Source organism: Amblyraja radiata, chromosome 4 (assembly GCF_010909765.2).
Source record: "Amblyraja radiata isolate CabotCenter1 chromosome 4, sAmbRad1.1.pri, whole genome shotgun sequence".
Taxonomy (NCBI): Eukaryota; Metazoa; Chordata; class Chondrichthyes; order Rajiformes; family Rajidae; genus Amblyraja; species Amblyraja radiata.
In genome coordinates, this window is record NC_045959.1 from 64,698,158 (window position 1) to 64,722,745 (window position 24,588).

Consider the following 24,588-nt stretch of genomic DNA (forward strand, 5'->3'; position numbering starts at 1 on the left):
TTTCTGTTCTTACTTTGCGGTGTGCACATAAAAAACACATTTTTGTAATTGCACGAGTAAACTACATAAATTCACCTGTGTTAATCATATAAATAAGTATTTTTGCTTATTGAACTTGGATATGAAGTTTTCAGTGATAACGATGCACATTTTAAAACACCAGACCAGTTTTAGAAAAGTAAACCTTTTTATTTATATATATTTATATGTATATATATATAAAAGAAATACAAAATTTCAACACAATGAAAATTTTATCATGGCATTTCAGTTTTTTCTGTGCTTTCAACCTGTGTCGCTGCCTCAGGTATATTGGAAGTAAGTAATGTCCTTCTGTTGTAGTGTCCCTTAATTATGCCGGAGTTGTTATTTTCATTCAGAATTTGTTTTTGTTTTTGTCTGTTTAATGACTGTACAAGTCCAAGGACAACAACTGCTAATGAGTATTGACTGGTTAGCTTTCTTGGTTGCATGATAAGTGGATTTGGCTGCACTCTTCCCAGAAGAAAATATGTTTTAATCTTCCCTTCTTGTTCGCTTATCCCTTTGACATATATTTCACCTCTGTACTCAAAGGCAAATCCTTTGTCCTTCAGGATAAGGTGGGTATCTTCAGGCACTTGAATTCTGCCACTGATGCCTGTGCTGTCCATGCGGCTTGCTAAGTTTACAGTTTTACCCCAGATATCATATTGAGGTTTCTTCGCACCAATAACCCCTGCAACGACTGAGCCATGGCTAATACCTGTAAGGAGAAAGACATTATTATGTCAATTATTCATCTCCAATGTCTTAAATCCTCCAAAAATCACAGTTGATGTCATGGCAATCTAACTCCATTAATCACCAACCCTTCCCCATTGCATTTTCTGAAAATATATTTTATTATGGGCTAAAGTTCCAGAGGGTTTAGGATTTAATAATAATAATAATAAATACTTTATTGATCCCCTCAGGGAAATTCAGATGTCCGGAAGCCCGCAACCAACAAACCCACAGATTCAAAACGAACGCAGACAGAAAATACATAGAATACAATGTGGACACTACCTGAGAGCAATAAATACTTAAAAAGACCAATAATTAACAATTAAAAATTAAAAATTGCAAAATGCATCCCCCTACAGCCTAGCGGTCCGAATTATAAAATCTAATGGCTGCAGGGGTGAAGGATCTCCTGAACCGCTCTGTTCTACAGGGCAGGGAGAGGAGCCGGTTGTTGTTCCGAGTGCTCTTTTGACTCTCCAAAATCACATGGAGGGGATGCCCGGGGTTTTTCAGGATGACCTGCACCTTGTGCCTCATACGCCTCTCAAGCACATCCATCCCAGAGTCTACTCTCCCCTCCAGCACTGAGCTAGCTCGTTTAACCAGTTTGACCAGCTTCTTGTTGTTTTTTGCACTAATGCTGTTGCCCCAGCAGACAACAGCGTAGAAAATAACACTTGCCACCACAGTGTTGTAAAACATGTGCAGCATATCATTACACACATTGAAGGATTTGAGCCTTCTGAGGAAAAAGAGTCTGCTCTGGCCTTTTTTGTAGAGGGAGTCAGAGTTGACAGACCAGCCCAGTTTGTTATCAAGGTGCACTCCAAGGTATTTATATGTCTGCACCACCTCAATGTCACTAGTCTCACTAGTTATTTTTCATGATTCCAGGGAAAGGATTTGGCAGCCATCCGATAATGGAGTAGGTATAACACATTACAATGGAGCTTGGTCTCATTCTTACCTTTTTTCCCCCATTAACACAACAATTTAAAGCAGATATTGGGGGACAATGAGCAGGAGTAGGCATCAAGTTTGATTTATTTTAAACCTCCAATTACTGTTCTAAATTAAGACAAATGGCACAGACCAGAGATTAATTACAGTATGGCAATGTCTTGATCTGTATAGTTTACTATTTTAGGATAATTTGAATTGAAAGATACAGCTTCGAAACAGGCAGTTCAGCCTACTGAGTCCATGCTGAACAGCAATCACCCATTCACACTAGTTCCGTGCTATCCCATGTTCACATCCACTCCTTATGCATTGAGGGCAATTTTCACAGGCCAATTAACCTACAAACCCGTTCGGCTTTGGGATGTGGAAGGTGAACGGTGCACCTGGAAGAAACCAAAACAGTCACAGGGAGAAGTGCAAATTCCACACATACATCACCCGAGGTCAGGATCCTATCCGGGTCTCTGGCGCTGTGAGGGAGTAGCTCGGCCAGCCATGCCACTGTGCCATCCTAATGATATTGGATGGTATTTGCACAGGGTCATCATGGTGACATAAACTATTAACTAAGCACAACAACAACAACATCTTCCAATTATTAATCTCCTCAATTAATATTGATTATCAATCTCCTTGATATCCCGCAGCTCTGCTCTTGCTCCCCATTCGTAACAAGGACAAAGTCCCCCTTGTCCTCACCTTCCACCCCATCAGCCGTCGCATACAGCATATAATCCTCCAACATTTTCGCCACCTCCAACAAGATCCCACTACTGGCCACATCACCATCCCTTTCTGTTTTCCACAGAGACCGTTCCGTCTACAACTCCCTGGTCAACTCATCCCTACCCACCCAAACCACCCCCTCCCAAGGTACTTTCCCCTGTAACTGCAGGAGATGCAACACCTGCCCCTTTACCTCCCTCCTCGACTCCATCCAAGGACCCTGGCAATCTTTCCAGGTGAGGCAGAGGTTCACTTGCACCTCCTCCATCCACATCGACTGTATCCGCTGTTCCATGTGTCAATGCCTGCACATCGGCGAGACCAAGCGCAGGCTCGGCGATCGTTTCGCTGAACACCTCTGCTCAGTCCGCCTTAACCAACCCGATCTTCCGGTTGCTCAGCATTTTAACTCCCCCTCCCATTTCCAATCTGACCTTTCTGTCCTGGGCCTCCTTCATTGTCAGAGTGAGGCCCAGAGCAAATTGGTGGAACAGCACCTCATATTTGGCTTGGGTAGCTTACACCCCAGCAGTATGAACATTGACCTCTCTAACTTCAAATAGCCCTTGCTTTCCCTCTCTCTCCATCCCCTCCCCCTTCCCAGTTCTCCCACCAGTCCTTACTGTGTCCGACTACATTCTATCTTCTATCTCTGTCCCGCCCACTACCCTGACATCAGTCTGAAGAAGGGTCTCGACCCAAAACGTCACCCATTCTTTTTCTCCAGAGATGCTGCCTGTCCCGCTGAGTTACTCCAGTATTTTGTGTCTAACTTCCAATTATTAAGTGCCTGTAACAGTCAAAAATTCTAAAGTGTCACAAACAAAATAATTGAAGCAAAAGGAAAAGTGAAATATAGAATTGATGTATTTCTTACACTGAATTTCTTACACTGTAATACGCTGTAATATAGACAAGCCATTATTAAGCTTAATTTGTTAATGTATATAACAAAATACATCTAGAGAATTAATGATTTTAATCTGGTCTAAAGATCATGACTTCAATTATATCAACATATTTATCTTGGTGTAAACATAGAAATTGATATCCTTGGAAAATATTTCAGTAATTACAGCTAAAATCTCTTAATTCTGTTTCCTCCCAAATAAAAAATCATTTTCAGCAGTATCTTACCATGTTATTAAGATATTTTTTGTAGTACATATTACCTTCCACTATGTGTCACTGTAATACTTTATAATGGAAAGAATAGCGAAGTAATGTCAAGTGTGAATATTACATTTGTAAAATTAGCACACCAACATGTTTATGCATACTACCAGGGTTAGGCTAAAAGGGAGACTGAAAAGTTGTAGAAGCATTAAACCAATGTATAATGGAATGAAGGACATAAAAATGTATTTCAAATATTAGTGGATTAAAAGGTTGCGACCTATAACTCGTAGGTCAACTTCACTCACAGTAAAACATATACATATCAGAATTAAAGGGTCCTCATTGAAACATTGTCTTTATTTTTACTGCTTCCTCTCGTTGATTGCCATATGCAATGCGCACACTTCTAGATTCAGGGACAGTTTCTTCCCAGCTGTTATCAGGCAACTGAACGATCCTACCAACAACTATCTACCTCATTGGAGACAATGGTTAGCATGCAACAAAAGCTTTTCACCGTAACGCTGTACGCATGACAATAAACTCAACTCAACACAAGTGCTGCTCTTTTGCTGACAGCAGGACTGACCAACATTTCTACACTGCATGGTGTTAGCTGTGGCCATGATAGTCACTGTGGCAGCATCCTGATCCCATTGAGCTAAGGATCCGATGAGGACAATGCCTGGCTGGGATGCTCCATAGCATGGCAGAGCTGCTTAATCCTTCGCGGTTGGGGAATCAAAATCCAACTTTTTCATTCAGACAGTGGTGGGTATATGGAATAAGCTGACTGAGTAGGGAGTTAAACCAGATACTATTCAACAGACACTTGAACAGGTGCATGGATAGGGAAGGTTCAGAGGGATATTGGACAATCATGAGCAAATGGAACTAGATGGCGCATCTTGGTCGGTGTGGACGAGTTGTGCCGACGGGCATGTTTCCATGCTGTATGACTTTATGACTGACTCTACTCCAATAACTCCCGTCCCCCAGTTTCCCCCCTCCTGATCTTCCACACCCTGATTTATCTTTTTCTCTTCATATTCCTCTCTTACAACTGTTTTCCCCTTCTCGCACCCCCACCCCTTTTCTTCCCACCGTTATGGCAGCCTGCATGGCTACTTTCCTGATAGATCATTAACAATACAGACCAGGTTCCCAGCTGGTAGAAATCAAATGATACAGTCAAGTCAAAAAAAGTCAGTCAATGTTATTTGTCAGCAGCCACTGGGCCTGGTAGCACTGCAGTATGTAAATCCACACACTGGCTCCTAACCTTTTAAAAATGGGTGATAACGGAGGGTGGTACGGTGGCGCAGCCATAGAGTTGCTGCCTTACAGCTCCAGAGACCCGGGTTCAATCCTGACTACGGGTGCTTATCTGTACGGAGTTTGTACATTCTCCTCATGACCTGTGTAGGTTTTCTCCAAGATCTTCGGTTTCCTCCCACACTCAAACAACGTACAAAGTTGTAGGTAAATTGGCTTGGTATAAATGTAAAATTGTCCCTAGCGTGTGTAGGGTAGTGTTAATGTGCGGAGATCGCTGGTCGGTGCGGACTTGGTGGGCCGAAGGGCCTGTTTCCGAGCTGTATCTCTAAACTAAACTAAACCACAAATGCGATTTGTTAAAATGGAGCAAATTTAGCAAATTTCTGGTGACCTGATTTGGTTTTAGGCAATATGTTTCATCCAATCCAACACACCAAAAATGGACAAAATGGACAAAAGCAATGGTAATCAACTGTATCAAACATTTAAATACAAGTAAAATAAAGTGGAATTTTCCTGAACAAATGAGCAGAGGATGAAGGATGATCATATGGAGGTGTACAAAATCGTGAGAGGAATAGATCGGGTAAATGTACAGAGACTCTTGCCCAGAGTAGGAGAATCGAAAATCAGAGGACATATGTTTAAGGTCAGGGAGGGGGTGGTTGTAAATTGTTTAGCAGCCTGAGGGATAACTTTTTTACACAAAGGCTGGTGGGTGTATGGGCCGAGCTGCCGGGGGAGGTAGTTGAGGCAGGGACTATCGCAACATTTAAGAAACACATAGACAGGTACATGGATAGGATAGGTTTAGAGGGATGTGGGCCAAATGCAGGTAGGTGCGACTACTGTAGCTGGGAAATGTTGGTCAGTGTGGGCAGGTTGGGCCGTAGAGCATGTTTCCACACTGTATGATTATTACACTATGGGAAAATACAACAGTGAATCAAAATGCACTATCACATTATACTCACCAACTCGAAGTTCAAAGTTATTGAAAGAATGTTTATTTATTTCCTGTATGCTTTCATTTAAAGCAATGGTAAAGTCTGCCAGAGCACATAGATGACCCCATTTCTCTTCAGATTGCTGCAAATGGTAATGGACAGAAGTAAACTTTGGTGATTATACATTAAACATCGATGTCATAAATTATGCACTCTGTTTATATTGTTTTGTTTTCTTTACCTGCTTTTCAGGAGACAATCCAGAAACAGCCATATAAGTGCTTCCAATTGTTTTGATTTTTTCAATGTCCTGAAATCTCTCTTCACCCAACAACTGCAAGAGGTATCAAGATGGGTAAAACAGTTATACAACATTGAGAAAGTGCTCCGCCCCCAGACTTGAACTTAGACTGCTCTATCCTCCCTATTTCATTACCTTCCCTTATTCTTCAATTCTCCAAAAACATTTGCCTCCTTTCATTCAGAATTCATGTGCAGGAAGGAACTGCAGATGCTGGCTTAACCCGACGATAAACAGAAAATGTTGGAGTAACTCAGCGGGACAGGCAGCATCTCTAGTTAGATGGAATGGGTGACGTTTCAGGTCGAGATGCTTCTTCAGACACTCATTCACATTCAGAATTCATGTTCATTTCTGATTTTGACAGATGTGCCTCTTCCCATTTTAGAACTCTCTCCCCAAAATTTCCTTCACTATTTATCTTTCCTCCTTTAATCTATTCCTTAAAGCTCATCTCTTCAACTAAGTCCTAATATTTTTCATTCAAAAAAATAGCAGAGGGATAAACTATACAATCACATACCAGCCATATCCTAATATCAGTGGCAGGGAGAAGTTGAGAAATTAAGTGAGGAAAAATTCAAATGGCACATGGAAGATTATAGGTTAGTGGGAAAAAAAGCCACCAAACACTATCAAAGGCAAACTGCACTTAACTAACTTTATTTGCAGTATTAAATGATTGGGTTTCCACTTTCAAATGGGAAAAAGTGATAGGTTGATATATGTTCAAATATATTCATGACCTGGACAAATTATATATAGCATAATTTCAAAGCTTTCAAATCATGAGAGTATCTGTATAAAATCATGAGAGTGTGGTGCCACCCTTGGTTAACCCACTTCCAAAACAATTGGAAGCACTTATATGGCTGTTTCTGAACCCTCGGCAGTCGGGGGTAGGGTCCCGTGATTGGGAAATGGCGGGAAGGAGTTGTCACGAGGTTTAGGGGTGTGCCCTAGTATAAATAATGAGCTCTGGGTCAACCTTCCCCCATTCGTGTGTGTGCTGTTCTCTTTGCTTTGACAATAAAGATCTCTTTGATTCACCACGTGTGGCTTGCTTATTCGCCCGCCATAAGAGGAATAGATCGGGTAGATGCACAGAGTCTCTTGCCCAAAGTAGAAGAATCGACGGCTCGAGGACATAGGGTCAAGGTGAAGGGGAAAAGGTTTAATAGGAATCTGAGGTGTAACATTTTCACACAAAGGGTGGTGGGTGGCTGGAACAAGCTGCCAGATGAGGTAGTTAATCAAATGGAAATGGTAATGGTAAAGAAACAGTTAGACAGGTACATGGATAGGACAGGTTTGGAGGGATATGGACCAAGCGCAGGCAGGTGGGAATAGTGTAGCTGGGACATGTTGACCGGTGTGGGCAAGTTGGGCCAAAGGGCCTGTATCTACACTGTATCTATGACTCTGACTCTGTAAATTCCGGAAGTGGCGGCGCTGTTGAACGGCTGCGGCTCACCTGCAGTCCGTCTGTCTTTACTTTATTTTGTTGTTTTTTTGTCTTGTTATAGTTAAATTTTTGGTTATTAGGTTGTGCTATGTGTGTGGGGGGGGGGGGGGGCTGAAACATGGTTTTCTGTCTCTCCCTTCGGGGGAATGCGACTCTTCTGTCGTATCCCCCCTTCTCTGCCTCCGTCTGTGCTGAGGCCTAATGGCGGAGCTGGCGGCCTCCAACCTGCGACCGACCTCGAGGCTCCGGAGGCAGAGCCAGCCAGGACTCACCATCGCGAGGCTGGTCAAATTCGGAGCTGTGGGGGCCTTCGGGCACTCCAGTGGCAGCGGCACGACTCGGGGCTGGGACGGCACTCCGGTGAGGGCGGCCCAGCGCGGGGCTGGGACGGCGCTCCGGTGGGGGCGGCCCGGCGCGGGGCTGAGACGGGGGCTGAGGCGGCACTCCGGTGAGGACGGCTTGGCGCGGGGCTGAGACGACGCTCCAGTGGCAGCGGCACGACTCGGGGCTGAGACGACGCTCCGGTGGGGGCGGCCCAGCTCGGAGCTGAGGCGGCACTCCGGTGGGGGCGGCCCAGCTCGGGGCTGAGACGACACTCCGGTGGGGGCGGCCCGGCGTGGGGCTGAGACGGCGCTCCGGTGGGGCGGCCCGGCGCAGGGCTGTGATGGTGCTCCGTTGGCTGAGGCGGCGTTCCTGCGGCGGCGACATGAATCCGGGGCTTGGCCGCGGGCCAGTGGACGACATCGTCGGGAGCTCACAGGTCACAGGCTGGTGCCTGTTTTCCGGAGCTCCCGCGGCAACAGCTGCGTCCGCTGGACTGGAGGGTGGCAGCTTCGACCACCCCGGGCCGCGGAGCTTGAACCGGCCCGTTCGCGGAGCTCGGTTGAGCCACGGGACTGACTACCATCGCCCGGTGGGGTAACAACATATCGCCTCAGCGCAGAGGGAGAATGAGGAGGGAAGAGACAGTAACCTTAAGACTTTTGCCTCCATCACAGTGAGGAGGTGCCTGGTGAATTCACTGTGGTGGATGTTAATTTGTGTTTATTGTGTGCTTTGTTGTTTATTATTATATGTATGGCTGCAGGCAACGACATTTCGTTCAGACCAAAAGGTCTGAATGACAAATAAAGAATCTAATCTAATCTAATCTAATCTAAAAAATGACACAAAACTCAGAAGTGAGAACATTATAAAGTGGCAAATAATTCAGAGATGATTAACTTTGGTATAAAATATATGATGCACTGTAAATTAAAATATATAATATTGAATGGGGTATTGGAGAGAATTTGCAAACATGCGCATTAAAGTGACAGGACAAGTTGGGAAGATTGTTAAAAAAGCAAAGATAAAAGCAAGATAAAAGCAAATGACTAGTTTGGCTACACCTAGAGTTTTGTGTTCAATTCTTGCTACCTTTTTTTGCACAGTGCATAAGAAATTTATTGGCATAGCACCACAGATGAAAGACTTCAGTTAAATGGAGAGTCTTTACAAACTGGGATTGATCTTATTGAACCAAAGAGGTTATGAGAAGATTTCTCCGAGATATTTACAATCAAGAAACGTTTTGATAACATGTAATAAGAAACTGAAATACATTGTATGAAATGATAGTGACAGCTGATTCAAAAATAAATTTACAAAGGAAATTGCAGAGCCACTTAAAAGTGAAAATAAATGCCAGATTATATGAAAAATAGAGTAGTGGTACTAATTGCATGCTTCATTATAAGAGTTGGCAATGGCCTTTGAATTTTATATTAGAACTCTGGAGATTTGAAAAAGTTAAATACTAAGCTTAATCAGAAAATCAATATTTGTTTTTTATATTAATTATTGTGAAAGTGGATGCAAACCTTCTGTGGCTCCTAAAATTCCAATAAAGCTGAATAATATTGCTTATGAGACAACACTCTCTGATTATGTCTAAGCCCTTTGTGGAATTCAGTAGAGTTTCTATACTAAAATCTGAGTGCAGGGATCACCCTGGTAACGACTACTGTCCTGTGGCCTTAACATCGACCATCATGAAGTGCTTTGAGAGGCTGGTTATGGAATGCATTATAACCAGTCTACTAAGCAACCTTGACCCACTGTTTTTCATCTACCGCCACAACAGGTCCCCAGTTAATGTCATCTCCCTGGCCGTATGCTCATCCCTGGAATACCCGTATAAGTGAGACACCTACGTCAGACTTCGGTTCATAGACTACAGTTCTGCTATTAGTACCACCTTTAATACCACCTTTAATACCAATGGACCACAATTATGGAGGATAGGGGACAAATCATCCTCCACAATAATCTTCACCACTTGTGCCCCGCATGGATGCATTCTCAGCCCACTTCTTTACTCTACATACTCCCATGACTCTGCAGCCAAGTACAAATCCAACTTAGTTTACAAATTCACAGACAATACCACCACTGTGGGCCAGATATCAAACAATGACAAGATGGAGTATATGAAGGAGATTGAGAACCTCATAACCTGGTGTCTAGACAACAAACTTTCTCTTAAATCAGCGAGACAATGGAGATAGTGAAGCAGTACATATATCATCGAATGTGACGGCACCAAAGTAGATCGTTGCCATTTGTCAGCACTGGGCCTGTACTCGCTGTAATTTAGAAGATTGAAACATACAGAATAGTGAAAGGTTTGGATAGAGTAGATGTGGAGAGGATGTTTCCACTAGTGGGAGAGTCTAGGACTAGAGATCTTTGCCTTCTAGGACTAGAGATCTTTGCCTTAAGCCTGTTCTTTTAGGAAAGATATGAGAAGAGGTTTATTTAGTCAGAGAGTGGCGAATCTGTTAAATTCTTTGCCACATAAGGCTGCAGAGGCCAAGTCATTGGATATTTTTAAGGCAGAGGTAGATAGATTTTTGATTAGTCCTGGCTGTCAGAGGTTATGGGCAGAAGGCTGGAGAATGAGGTTAGGGAGGAGAGATATATCAGCCATGATTGAATGGTGCAGTAGACTTGATGGGTCACTTATGACCTTATGACCTTATGGCTTAGATATGGTAGAAGGTTTCCTGGGAATAAACATCACCAGCAACTTGTTCTGGACTAGCCATATCGATGCAATGGCCAAGAACACGAACGGCTCTACTTCCTTAGAAGGCTTTGGAAGTTTGGCTCCCAACAACTCTCACTAACTTCTACAAATGCACTGTAGAAAGCATTTTATCGGGATGCATCACAGCATGGTTTGGGAACAGTTCCATCCAAGAACGCAAGAAATTGCAGAGAATTGTGGACGCAGCCCAGACCGTCACGCAAACCAACCTCTCTTCAATCGACTTAATCTACATTTCACGCTGCCTCGGCAAGGCCACCAGCATAATCAAGGATAAGTCTCACCCTGGACACTTCCTCTTCTTGCCTCTGCCATCGGGCAAGAGGTGCAGAAGTGTGAAAACTGGAGAAAATGCAGTTTTATCCAGTGTGAAGACAGGATAAAATGCGACAAAACACCTTTTCTCTGTACCTCGATACACGTGACAATAAACTAAACTAAATTGTTGAAAATCTTCTCTCAGTATTCTACTCGCACCAAACTGGGCAATTATTAGCAAGAGGACTTGCAATTGTTTACGAATATAAGTAACGAACATGGATAACCAAGTATTCCACGGATAATCACGTATCCCCAAGATTTATGATCCCCTGTTTAAAGATTTCTTTCCCCGCACTGTCATGACACATTAGCCGGGAAAAGCATCAATTCCACATCTATTCTATCATCCCCGATGAACGTGGCACAGTTTAATGAGATCACCTGTCATTTTTCTAAATTGAAGAGAGCAGGGACCTAGTTTGCTAATTCTCTCCTTTTACAATAACCAATCTGGTGAACTGTCTTTGCACTTCTTTTATTGCAAGTATATCCTCCCTTAGGTACAGAGGCCCGACCGGTCACAATATTCCAGATGTGGTCTCCACATGCCTCCAAATAATTGGATCAAAATGTACTCTGATTCTCTTACAATAAAGGTCAACTTCTCACTTGTCTCTTCCAAATCGCTTGCTGAATCTGTCAGTGATTTGTGTGCAAGAATCCCCAAGTCCTTTGAACACTAACACCTTTCAATCTCATGCCATTTAAAAAAAATTACATCTTTCTAGGCCTTACGATTTTCATATTCTATTCTATCATCTATCATTCCATTTACCTTCCTTGCCTGTTCACTTTCCTGGTCTATATCCCCTAAAGATGCTCTGCACCTACCCCATACCTAGCTCAAATTATCATCAGCAAACATGAATATGTCACGCTTGATCGCCTCATCCCAGTCACCGATATAGATTTTGAACAGCTGGGGACCCAGCACCAATTCTCATGGTAGTCTACTGGTCACACCCTCCCAACCAAATAATTATCAATCCCAATCTGCTTCTGTCTGTTAATTAATCATTAATCCATGCCATTAAGTTAGCTCCAATATTATCCTTTCTAATTTTGTTTAATAATTTCTTATGTGACTCTTTCAGAAAGTCCAAACACACATCAACTGTCTTGCCCTTATCTGTTGTACGTTATAACTTAAAATACGCTGATAGATTGTTAAGTATGATTTTCCTTTCAGAGATTCATATTCAATCTGCCTGACTATTATTGCTATCCAAGTGCTCTGTTCTTTCATAAGAGCTTCCAGAATTTCCCCTACAATAGCGGGAATGGCAGTAGACTAAATGGGCCGAATGGCCGAATTTGGCTACTATGACATGAACTTATGAATAATATCCTTAAGACAATAGGAAATAGACAACAGGTGCCCTTCAAGCCAGCACCACCATTCAATGTGATCATGGCTGATCATCCACAATCAGTACCCCGTTCCTGCCTTCTCCCCATATCCACTGACTCCGTATCTTCAAGAGCCCCTATCTAGCTCTCTCTTAAAAGTATCCAGAGAACCGGCCTCCACCGCCCTCTGAGGCATAAAATTCTACAGACCCACAACTCTTTGTCTGAAAAAGTGTTTCCTCATCTCTGTTCTAAATGGCTTACCCCTTATTCTTAAACTTTGACCCCTGGATCTGGACTCCCCCAACATGGGGAACATGCTTCCTGCCTCTAGTGTGCCTTAATAATCTCACATGTTTCAATAAGATCCCCTCTCATCCTTCTAAATTCCAGAGTATACAAGCCCAGCAGCTCCATTCACTCAGCATATGACAGTCTCGCCAACCTTTTGAACTTACGCTGCACTCCCTCAACAGCAAGAATGTCCTTCCTCAAATTTGGAGACCAAAATTTGGATGATCAGCCATGATCACATTGAATGGCAGTGCTGGCTCGAAGGTCCAAATGCCCTACTCCTGCACCTATTGTCTAAAACTGCACACAATACTCCAGGTGTGGTCTCACCAGGGCCCTGTAAACTGCAGAAGGATCTCTTTGCTCCGATACTCAACTCCTCTTGTTATGAAGGCCAACATGCCATTCGCTTTCTTCACTACCTGCTGTACCTGCAGGCTTACTTTCATGCACTGATGAACAAGGACCCCCCAGATCCTGTTGTACTTCCCCTTTACCCAACTTGACACCATTTAGATAATAATCTTCCTTCCTGTTTTTGCCACCATAGTGGATACTATCACATTTATCCACATTAAACGACATCTGCCATGCATCTGCCCACTCACCTAACCTGCCCAAGTCACCCTGCATTCGCATAGCATCCTCCTCACCGTTCACATTGCCACCCAGCTTTGTGTCATCTGCAAATTTGCAAATTTGCTAATTTACATAGACCTTTCACACCTCAAGACCTCAATAACACTTCACAGTCAATAATTCAATGTTGTAATAAAGGAAATGTAATGAGCCTGTCCCACTTATGCGACTTTTTCACCGACTACGGCACCCGTCATAGGTCGTTGCAGGTCGGCAAATATTTTCAGCATGTTGAAAATTTAGCAGCGACCAGAAAGACGCTACGACTCTTTGGGCGACTGAGGAGACTACTCACGACCATACAAGCGACATGTCGTTGTTCTGATCGCCGATCGATTTTCAACATGTTGAAATATTTCAACGGCCTTTATCGACCTATGACGGGTAACGCCAGTCGCCGAAAAAGTTGTGTAAGTGGGACAGGCCCATTAATCTCTGGCAATAGACAATAGGTGCAGGAGTAGGCCATTCGGCCCTTTCAAGCCATTCAATGTGATCATGGCTGATCATGGCTGATCATCCACAATCAGTACCCCGTTCCTGCCTTCTCTCCATATCCCTTAACTCCACTATCTGGACAGCAATAATTGTCTTTAATTCTTGCCCGCTTCCTCATTCCCCAACTTCATGATGTGACATTACAATGTACAATGCACAGCCTAGATTTTACCAAGAAGATAAAAAATGAAAGGTTGTTACTATCCTTTAGCAAAGCAATAATGTTTTGTCAGATAGTTTATTATGAAGACCGTAACCCATTATACTTAAACATGCTCGCATTTATTTCGAGCGGGCTTGAATACAAAACAGGGATGTAATTCTGAGGCTCTATCAGGCGCTGGTCAGGCTGCATTAGGAATATTGTGAGCAATTTTGGGCACCATATCTGAGGAAGGATGTGCTGGCTCTGGAGAGGGTTCAGTGGAGGTTTACAAGAATGTTCCCAGGAATGAGTAGTTTAATAAAGAACTGCAGATGCTGTAAAAATCGATGGTGGACAAAAAGCTGGAGAAGGGTCTCGACCCAAAACGTCACCCATTCATTCGCTCCATAGATGCTGCCTCACCCGCTGAGTTTCTCCTGCTTTTTGTCTACCAGGAATGAGTAGGTTATCATATGATGAGCGTTTGACAACACTGGGCCTGTACTTGCTGGGGTTTAGAAGAATGAGGGGGGACCTCATTGAAACGTACAGAATAGTGAAATGTTTGGATAGAGTGGGCGTGGAGAGGATGTTTCCACTAGTGGGAGAGTCTAGGACTAGAGGTTATAGCCTCAGAATTAAAGGATGTTCTTTTAGGAAAGAGATGAGGAGGAATTGTTTTAGTCAGAGGGTGGTGCATCTTTGGAACTCTTTGCCACAGAAGGCTGTGGAGGCCGTCAGTGGATATATTTAAGGCAGATATAGATAGATTCTTGATTAGTACGGGTGTCAGAGGTCATGGGGGAAGGCAGGAGAATGGGTTAGGAGGGAGAGATAGATCAGCCATGATTGAATGGTGAAGTAAACTTGATGGGCCGAATGGCCTCATTCTGCTTCTTTTACTTATGATCTTATGATCCCAGCAGAAGAAATACAAGCCCAAGATATCATAAAGACATGAAGTGCCAAGTTACCTCATCAAAGTCCGCTATTATTTCATTTAGCAATCGTAAACATTCTACTCCTTGGTTATTCATTTCAGTTTGGGAATAGAAGTCTGCAAATCCTGGAATTGAGGCAAACATCACAGCCACAGATTCATAAGACTGCGAATAAAGCTCCTGGTGCAAAAAGAACAATAATGGAAATAAAGTTCATGAGCAATCAATTACCGGTTTGTCAGAGTTACAGTTTATTTCTCATAATTTATAGTTTTTGGTGTGTAAAAGAATACCTTAATCAATAACCTGAATCAAGCAAAATGGAGGTTCAATGTGTAGGAAAGAACTGCAGATGTTGGTTTAAATCGAAGATAAGACAAAATGCTGGAGTAACTCAGCGGGACAGGCAGCATCTCTGGAGAGAAGGAATGGGTGACGTTTCGGGTCAAGACATAGAAGAATTTTGATGAAGGGTCTCAACCCGAAACGTCACCCATTCCTTCTCTCCCGAAATGCTGCCTGTCCGGTTGAGTTACTCCAGCATTTTGTGTCTTAACATGGAGAATCAAAATCTGTTTGAATCTCCATGTTTCTTGATTCAATGAATTGTATTAATTTGAATTCATTTGAGCTTACCAACTATTAAGTAAGAGTAAATAAATTTGTCTGGAGATTATTCCTCATCTTAAAAGCAAGAAACGTGGAATTATGATTGTGATTGCGTGCCTTGTGTGATTACTGCCTCCAAAACTTCCATTGAAAACCAATGAAGAATCACACATCAGTGATGTATGAACTTCAGGAAATTAACCATTTTTACTGAACCTTTTCCAAATATGACTTAATTGATGAAGTGAACTCAGTTCACTTTCCATTTCAAAGATTGATGAACTGAGGGTCATTAATACCCTGAAAGGACATGTCGTTGTTAAGCTAGAAAAGGTGCAGCGAACATTTACAAGGATGTTGCCATGACTCGAGGTCCTGAGCTATGGGGAGGGGTTGAGCACGCTAGGTCTTTATTCCTTGGAGCATGGAGGATAAGGGGTGATCTTATAGAGGTGAACAAGATCAGGAGAGGAATAGATAGGGTAAATGCACAGAATCTTTTACACAGAATAGGGGCAACGTTTTTACACAAAGAGTGGTTGGTATTTGGGGTTTCGGAGGAGGTAGTTGAGGTAGGTGCAATTGTAACGTTTAAGAAACATTTAGACAGGTACATGGATGGGATAGGGTTAGAGGATAGAATATGGGCCAATTGTAGGCAGGTGGGACTAGTGTAGATGGGGCATGTTGGCTGGTGTAGGCAAGTTGGGTCAAATGGCCTCTATCCATGCTCTATGACTCTCGGACTCTATGACTTCCATTTACAGCTCGCCAACCTGGAACAGTGCAGTCTCCTGCAGCCAAGTATTCATCCCAACTGCTAGAATCAGACATTTGTAAAGAGAATTAGCAGCCTAGGAAGTTAACTGTCTCAATTATGAATGTGAAACATTTCTACTTCTCACAAATAAATAATTTGCCTTCTTTGGGTTACCTTTTACTTTCCTGATATGTTTACTGGGCACAGTGACTATGACAAATGGTCTGACCAATAGACTATTGAAAGGCAATAAATATAAATGTTGTATGAATTTGTGAAGTTCCCTTGTAATTCCAGTAGAAATCTTGAATATCCTTGATTAAAGGAATATGTTGGCAGACGGGAAGCGTGACAGGAAGCACATGGATATAATTTTAACTCTATTACATGGATTTATTTGAAAGAGGGGTTTAACATAATCAACAATATTTATTTAAGATAGTTAATTCAGTATTGATATGGATTATTATAGTTGTTAACAAGGTAAGTGATCGCAATAGGCAAACTATGATTGTTCATTCATTATATGAAGGCAAACACAAAAGACTGCTGTAGGGTCAAAACCGTGGTAATGGATTAAATCAGTTTTAAATGTATTGTAATGTAATGTACTTACATCATTGTCTCTTTCCTTTTCCAAGAAATGACGTGCCACATGACTTGGTAGAATATTTCGGAGCATATTTTCATTATGTTCTCGAAGCTCCTTCATTTCATTAACTTCCTCTTTTGCTTGAACACGCCAAAGGAAGTCCAGTCTCGCTGTGTATTCCAACTAAGGAGATATTAAAAATAATATAATTATTTTGGTTTTCTTCTTGAAAAATATTAATTTCCTCATGTCTTATCCAATGTATTTTATGTCTATTTTAATTAATCTATCCTACAAATCTATACATAGAGAGCATAATGCTATTTTGTTCCTTTCCTTATATTTTATATCATTCAGATTAATATTTTACAAATTTCTATGATGCTGGTGTCATGTAAAGAAATGTACGAATTATGAATATTGTAGTATAAAAACTCAATTACTTGTGTATCTGCTTAAATTTACAGCTTAAAGTTGAAAAGTTGATACTACAGTTACCCACACTGACCTTTCTGTCCTAGCCTCCTCCATTGTGAGAGTGAGGCCAAATGCAAATTGGAGGAACAGTATCTCATATTTTGCTTGGGCAGCTTGCAAGATTGATTAGAATCTTGATTTCTCTAACTTCAAGTAAGCCTTGCATTCCCTCTCTCTCCATCCCTCCCCCACCCAAGTTGTACCAGCTTCAAAATCGTCTTGTTGAGCCTCATTGTCTGTACTTGTTCTCACATCGGACACAGCTAACAATTGTCTTTTTCCTTCACCATCGTTACTTTTTTGCATATCTTTCATTTATTTGTTCTATATCTCTCTCATTCACCGTCTATTTCTCTCGTTTCCCTTTCCCCTGACTCTCAGTCTGAAGAAGGGTCTCGACCCGAAACATCACTTATTCCTTTTATCCAGAGGTGCTGTCTGACCCGCTAAGTTACTCCAGCTTTTTGTGTCTATCTACAGTTAATAACGCCGTTTGATCCAAACTTTGGAATATGGGACACACCGACATATTCATCATGCAAAAATGTTGCTATGAAATTGATTCATAGATAATGATTAGAGTCATGGATGTGAAATTCAACACACAATGTGAACCACTCAGAAAGCAAATCTTAACAAACCCTGTTAAACGGTAGTCAATTACATGCAGGCTTATTAGAGATTGTGATGGAGGAAAGGGCATCACAGAATGTGGCTGACAGCTGCACTTGAACACCTTGGACAAATATTGAGAGAACATTGGCTCTTCTTGTTGCATATAAAGCTGTACCAGTAGTAGATCCAATGAGCCGACATTGTCTGAAGACCAACCCAAAATGTCAACTGTCCATTTCCCTCCACAGATGTTGCCTGACCCCTTGAGTTCCTCCAACACTTTTATTTTACTCAAGATTCCAGTATCTACAGTGTCTGGCTTTGTCATTGTATAAATGCTTCACATGCCCAAAAGAATAAAACACAATAAATGGCCTGAGTGACTATGTAACCACTCTAACCGTACTGTGAAGAATTGATATGGATCCATTGCGCATTACCAATTTAATGTATGCTTTTATGGGCTACTAAATTTCTATCATTCTTCAAAAACTGCATTACACATGTACTTTTTGTTATAGGTATTCAATCCATTAATTATTTTATATATTTATCTTCTTTCTCTCTTACCTCTACATTTTTTCTCCTGTTAAAAAAGGATGAATAGATTTGTCAGAGTATATCCTGTGGGTTGAAAATAAATTCTGTCTTTCACTTACAAGTGTGAAAACAATTAATTGAGATGTGCCGAGATAATGCCTTTCAGTAGGTGTTATTGGGTCATGAGCAAACATATTAATGACAGTGAATATAAATATTCACCTATGCTCTATTACAATGTTAAAGTGGAATTGCCTGGTTTAGAAGGAGGTGGAACTGGTGCTAAATACCAAGTGGAAATATAATTTAAGGAACCACATGATAGTCCCAGATATGATGATCTGGGATGTGAAAATATTAGTTAAAATATTAGTTCATTAGTTCACAAGACACAGGAGCAGTATTAGGCCATTCGGCCTATCAAGTCTACTCCACCATTCATTCATGGCTGATCTACTTTTCCCTCACAGCCTCATTCTCCTGCCTTCTCCCCGTAACCTTTGGCACCCTTATGAATTAACAACCTATCAATCTCTGCTTTAAAAATACCCAATGACGGCCTCCACAGCCTTTTGTGGCAATAAATTCCAAAGATTCACCAGCCTCTGGCTAAATAAATTCTCCCTCGTCTTCATTTTGAAGGTACATCCTGTTATTCTGAGGCTCTGCCCTCTGGATCTAGGCCAGTGGTTCTTAACCTGGGGGTCGTGACCCCCTATGGGGGTCATTTGGTGCTTTGCCGGGGATCATGAAGGGGACACTAATAACATATCAATTTGTTGAGCCCATGTTTAGGAACCTAACAAAGGTACATACCACATACAGTATTTTGTTCGCGTATGCGCATACTGGTGCCAAAAGGGTTAAGAACCACTGATTCTAGACTTTTCCATGACAGGACACATCCTTTCCATGTCCACTCTATTCAGATCAATGAGATTATCTTTTATTTTTCTAAATTCGAGAGAGTTTGTGTGATTTATTTTCAAGTGACAAACCCTCAATTCCTCATCTCAATTCAGTGATCATTTGTTACATTAACTCAATCACAGGTATATCTTTCCCTTTCCGGTCGGGTCACCAAACCAACACACAATAGTCCAGGTGCAGTGTCACAGGGGCCCAATATAAATGGGGCAAGTTGCCTCCAATGTTTTCAAGAGTTAAATTTAGCTCTTTGGGCTAAAGGAATCAAGGGATATGGGGAAAAAGCAGGAACGGGGTTCGGATTTTAGATGATCAGCCATGATTATATTGAATGGCGGTGCTGGCTCGAAGGGCCGAATGGCCTACTCCTGCACCTATTTTTCTATGTTTATATGTTTCTAATTTGCCCTCAAAACCTCTTGCAATAAATACTATTGCTTACTGTTTCCGAATTGTTTCCACAATTTGTGCAGTTATCAGCCACAACCAGATTAAGATTGTCAGCAACAGATCGTTCAGTCTTTCGCACCAGCCTGCAGGTGGGGAGCAGTGTGTAGAGTAGGGAAAGAGGAACCAAGGAGAACACCAACACTTCTCAATCTCCCATTATTTAGAAAAAATAGATTTCTATTTTTCAGAGGAACGGAAGATGCTGTTTAGACTCTTTTCAGTCTGAAGGTTTCTGACCCGAATCGTCATCTATTCTTTTTTATCCAATGCTGCCTGACCCATCGAGTTACTCCGGCATTTTATATCTATCTTTTCTATTGAGTTTGGTGAGCCCACATACACATTGCATTTCACATGTCATGTCCTTGGCCATTCAGTTCCACTGTCTGCAGACTCATGGCGCCTTTGTGCATCCTCCTCATAATCCATACCACTGCCCTATCTTGTATCATCAGCAAATTTGGATATATTTTACTTTACCCCCTCAATCAAGTCACTATTATAGATTGTAGAAAGTTGGGACCAAGCATTATTTCCTCCTTAGATAAGTCATGAAGAAAATTATCATTATGAATGAAATAAATTATTAAATTAATCTTGCAATCATTGTAATTGTGCAGACGGTGAATATATAAAGCTTGAAATTACCTGTTGTCCATGATAAAATACAGCCAAAAGGAACATTGCCATGAGCAGCAAGGAGGTTTCCTTCGTGCCTAAGAAGTCTCTGCTACAAAAGAAAAAATAGGTACATCTCTTTTAAAACAACATACTTGAGAAATATAATTGTCATCATCACTGTTATACATTTCATATTTTTGATAGTAAGAATTTCCAAACTAAATGCAGTTTACAACAAAAGATATCAGCAAAGTTTAAGCTTTGAGATTCACATTGAAGGAAGTTTCTTCCAGTCTCCTGTTTTACTTTCGACTTTAGAGATACAGCATGGAAACAGGCCCTTCGGCCCACAGAATCCATGTCAACCAGAGATCACCCCGTACACTAGCACTATGCTACACACTAGGAACAATTTGCAGAAGTTAATTAACCTACAAAGTTTTTGGAATGTGGGAGGAAACTGGAGCACCCGCAGAAAACCCACACAGACACAGGGAGAATGCACAAACTCCATACAGACAACACCCAAAGTCAGGATCGAACCCGGGTCTCTGGCACTGCAAGGCAGCAATTCTACCGCTGTGCCGCTGTGCTACCGAATGTAATTCCATGGAGGCTGGCAGGAAAGTAGGAGAGAACTGTTTGCTTAAAGTGAAATGGTAATTAAAGGGTGACTCCGAAGTTTATGCTTTCATATGGGAGTAGCCTTATGTGCCTTAAAATCTAAAAAAGTCTCAATGTGCCTTAAAATCTGTTCCTGGCCCTGTTATATCTATGGAGGACCATCAAGCTCCAAGATAAATGGGGCCAGATCAGGTAAACATAATTACAAAGGTTGTGAGGTGATGGGTTTTGACCACCAATTCTTTACAAGTTAATTTCTATGCTGCCGTTTCACTAACGTGCAAAAACTCTTCCAAGAATACATCGAAGAAGTCTGCCCACTATTGCTGGAGGCTGGGGCAATTTGGGGGTTTGTGCATATGCATCACCCATGAGTGACTGGTGAAGATGTGTGATATGTGGAGTCAGACTGGCAACAGCCTGCCTGCCCACTTGAAGATTGGCCATCAATTGTAGCATGCAAAGGGTAGGATATCCATGTTCTTCACAGACAGGTTCAGACCCAGAATAATCAGATGATAGTTCTGATGTATCTAAATTATCCCTTTCTTCTTTTATTTTCATTGTAATGAAATATTTGTAATAAACATATTTTTAATAAGTTTATTATTTATAATAAATACATCTTTACATATAATTAGAAAACTGTTTAGTTTAATTTAGTTTTGTTTAGAGATACAGCACAGAAAAAGGTCCTTCGGCCCACTGATTCCGCACCGACCAGCGATTCCCGCACACTAACGCTATCCTACACACACTAGGGACAATTTACAATTTTACCTGTCAATTAACCTACATAACTATATGTCTGTCGAGTGTGGGAAGAAAATGGAGCTTCCGGAGAAAACCGAGAGCGTACAAACCCCATTCAGCCAGCATCCGTGGTCAGTATTGAACCCGGGTCTCTGTCGCTGTAAGGCAGCAACTCTACCGCTGCACCACCATGCCGCCCCAGTTGTATATCAGTCATATTATATGTTATTGTTTTTTGAAGCTCTTTTTTTTAAATCACTTGGGGCAGTTTTTTTAATGGGAAAATAAATTCCATGGGAGAGAAACATACAGTATCTGCATAATTGTGGACGGCTCAATTGTAATCATGTACAGTCTTTCCGCTGACTGGATAGAATGCAACAAAAAGCTTTTCACTGTACCTTGGTACATGTGACAATAAACTAAACTAAACTAGTGCTAGATAATTATTCCACGAATTGAACCAAAATCCAGGATAAAAGTGCAATTGGTGACTGGTCCCATTGCAAGTACTTTATGTCAGGAAGACAAACCAAGTATTATTCTTCTAGATCTTTAAAACATCATGAATGTCTCTTCTGCACCATGTTATGTAAAAAAAATCAAGAACTGTGTTCAAGTGCTTGAAAGTCCACTTATGATCTATTTCTGTGCTGAATATCCCCAAATTAGCTGGAGCATTGCACTGTTTTAAGTTATATGTTTTCATTTGATAGGGACTGTGATTTTCCACAATTCTATTCCTTCTTTCTTCACTCCCTGAACTTGATACCTATGTATTTTAAAGTATGACATGTTTGCTACCAATATCATTGTAGCTGGGAGATAGAGACATGTCATATATCACCTTAAAATTCCCCTGTAGGCTGTTGGGACCTTGGAACCATATGGAACTCAGGCATGCATTGAGATCCGTACTACGAACTGATGGGAGTTAGATTTGAGTCTAGTCCATTCTTGCTCTTGGATATTAAGCATCATTGCAACAGAACTAAAATAAAACTACCACACTGTCACGTCTAAGTAATGCAATTGGCATTGAGTGTAAAAGAACATAAACACTTACTCTCCACTGTGATGGAAGTTGTCATATCTAACAAAGAGCGAGCTGTAGATGGTTTCAGTCAGCAGTGAGTAAACTGCAATCATTATCAGTAAAACAGCAAGTTTCAAGATGGAATTCAGACGGAGAAACACTGCACAGGTCACCATCGCTAGCACTCCAGTAAACACAAAATACTAGACAGATAACACACAAGGGTTACGTTAGAGCTTCAACTCGCAACAGAAAGTACTTCAGATATTCGGTAAAGTTATTATCGTACATTTAAGAACTAAATTACTTTATTAAATGCTCTAGTGTTTCTTGGAGTTCCCTCCTTTTAGGTCTTAAATAAAACACAGTACTCTCTATCACTTTACACTCACAGTGGCAATATATTTAACCTTCATGAGATGCATTAGTTACCCTGGGTACCAATTTGCTCCCATTCAATTTCATTTCTGGACATGTTCCCTATCTATACCATAGTAGATAATGGAGTGGATGTACGGAGGGATCATGGCATCAGCTTTCATTATCTATGACTCCGAATGATAACACACCAATCCATTATTCACCATGCTGCCAGTCAAGCAGTACAAGCTATAAATAGTCTACATTTTGCATCTTATTTATTTTCATCGGTGGCTGAAAAAAGTTTGTTTAACTCCTAAAACAGAAAAATAAATCTGAGGCTTGAGCTGCAGTACTGAGATTTCCATTACCTCATTCTAGACACACTGAGTAGAGCTTCTAAAATTAATGCGCTTCTGTTTATCGCCTAAATTTAGTTTTCCTTCTTCTTTCTGAAGATCTTTCTCCCTATTTTAAAGCTTTGAGAAACTATGGTATCTTGGATTATGACACCAACTATGGGTGTGTTCTCCAAATGACTAGCGTCTGAAAACACGTGCCACATGATTATCACAACGACATTCCTGGACAATGTTTCCAAGTTAGTTAACATCTCACTCTTCTAGTGTGAGTAATGTACATGTCACCAGAAGAAAATACCAAATTGGCATTACATTACAGAGAGAATTAAAATCCTTTGAGAAGTATTAATTCACTGACATTTATCTAAAGGAATGAAACAACAAGAAACTAAATACTGCTTTTCTTGATTCCAGGTTATTCCGAAATACAATTCAATGCATTCAATGTTCCATTACTCCTGTCACGTGGCAATCTAACGTATCCTCGGGAAGTTTAACAGCATCTCATACTTTATGTTTTACCTGCTCCTGGTCCCTTCTCTGTTCTCCTTGCCCTATGTTATCATTCATAGAACATACAACAGTACAGCACAATCTACTAAATGTTTCCCTAGTTAAGACAAGCTCTACACCCCAGGAATTGATCGAGTGAACCTTATGTGCACCATTCTATTAGAGGGATACCAAAACTGTGTGCAGTTCACTGCATTCAACCTTTCACCTCTGTAGCAAGGCTTCCCAGGTTTGTACCATCGCATTTGGAATGGCAATTGCTGTAAAGTGTTTTTTTCCTCTGCATTACAGGATCTAAATTACATTATTTTTGACAGATCTAAATTTCCAGTCATTACTGCAATCAAGGTAGATATTGTACATTGCAAAGTCCAACAGATGAGTGAATCTGACATATGACCAATTAATCTGATTAAATATTTCTGGAGCCCCATTAATGTGGCAAACATCCCAAGAAGTTTCCAATGAGCACTGCAGGAACAATTTTATACTGAACTATACTG

General features: G+C 41.3%; 1 protein-coding gene across 2 annotated transcripts in view; it reads right to left on the reverse strand.

Moving 5' to 3' along the window:
* Window positions 1-201: 201 nt before the first annotated feature.
* The window catches only part of adcy8 (adenylate cyclase 8), a 116,992-nt gene continuing 92,605 nt past the window's right edge, over window positions 202-24,588 (reverse strand). For both annotated transcript variants that reach the window (XM_033019659.1, XM_033019660.1), the window contains 7 exons: window positions 22,881-23,053; window positions 20,465-20,546; window positions 16,832-16,990; window positions 14,880-15,026; window positions 6,043-6,135; window positions 5,829-5,943; window positions 202-745 (listed from right to left, as the gene is read on the reverse strand). In XM_033019659.1, coding sequence (XP_032875550.1) covers window positions 258-745; window positions 5,829-5,943; window positions 6,043-6,135; window positions 14,880-15,026; window positions 16,832-16,990; window positions 20,465-20,546; window positions 22,881-23,053 — 1,257 coding nt within the window. In that variant the 3' untranslated portion in view covers window positions 202-257. The remainder of the gene's footprint in view (window positions 746-5,828; window positions 5,944-6,042; window positions 6,136-14,879; window positions 15,027-16,831; window positions 16,991-20,464; window positions 20,547-22,880; window positions 23,054-24,588) is intronic.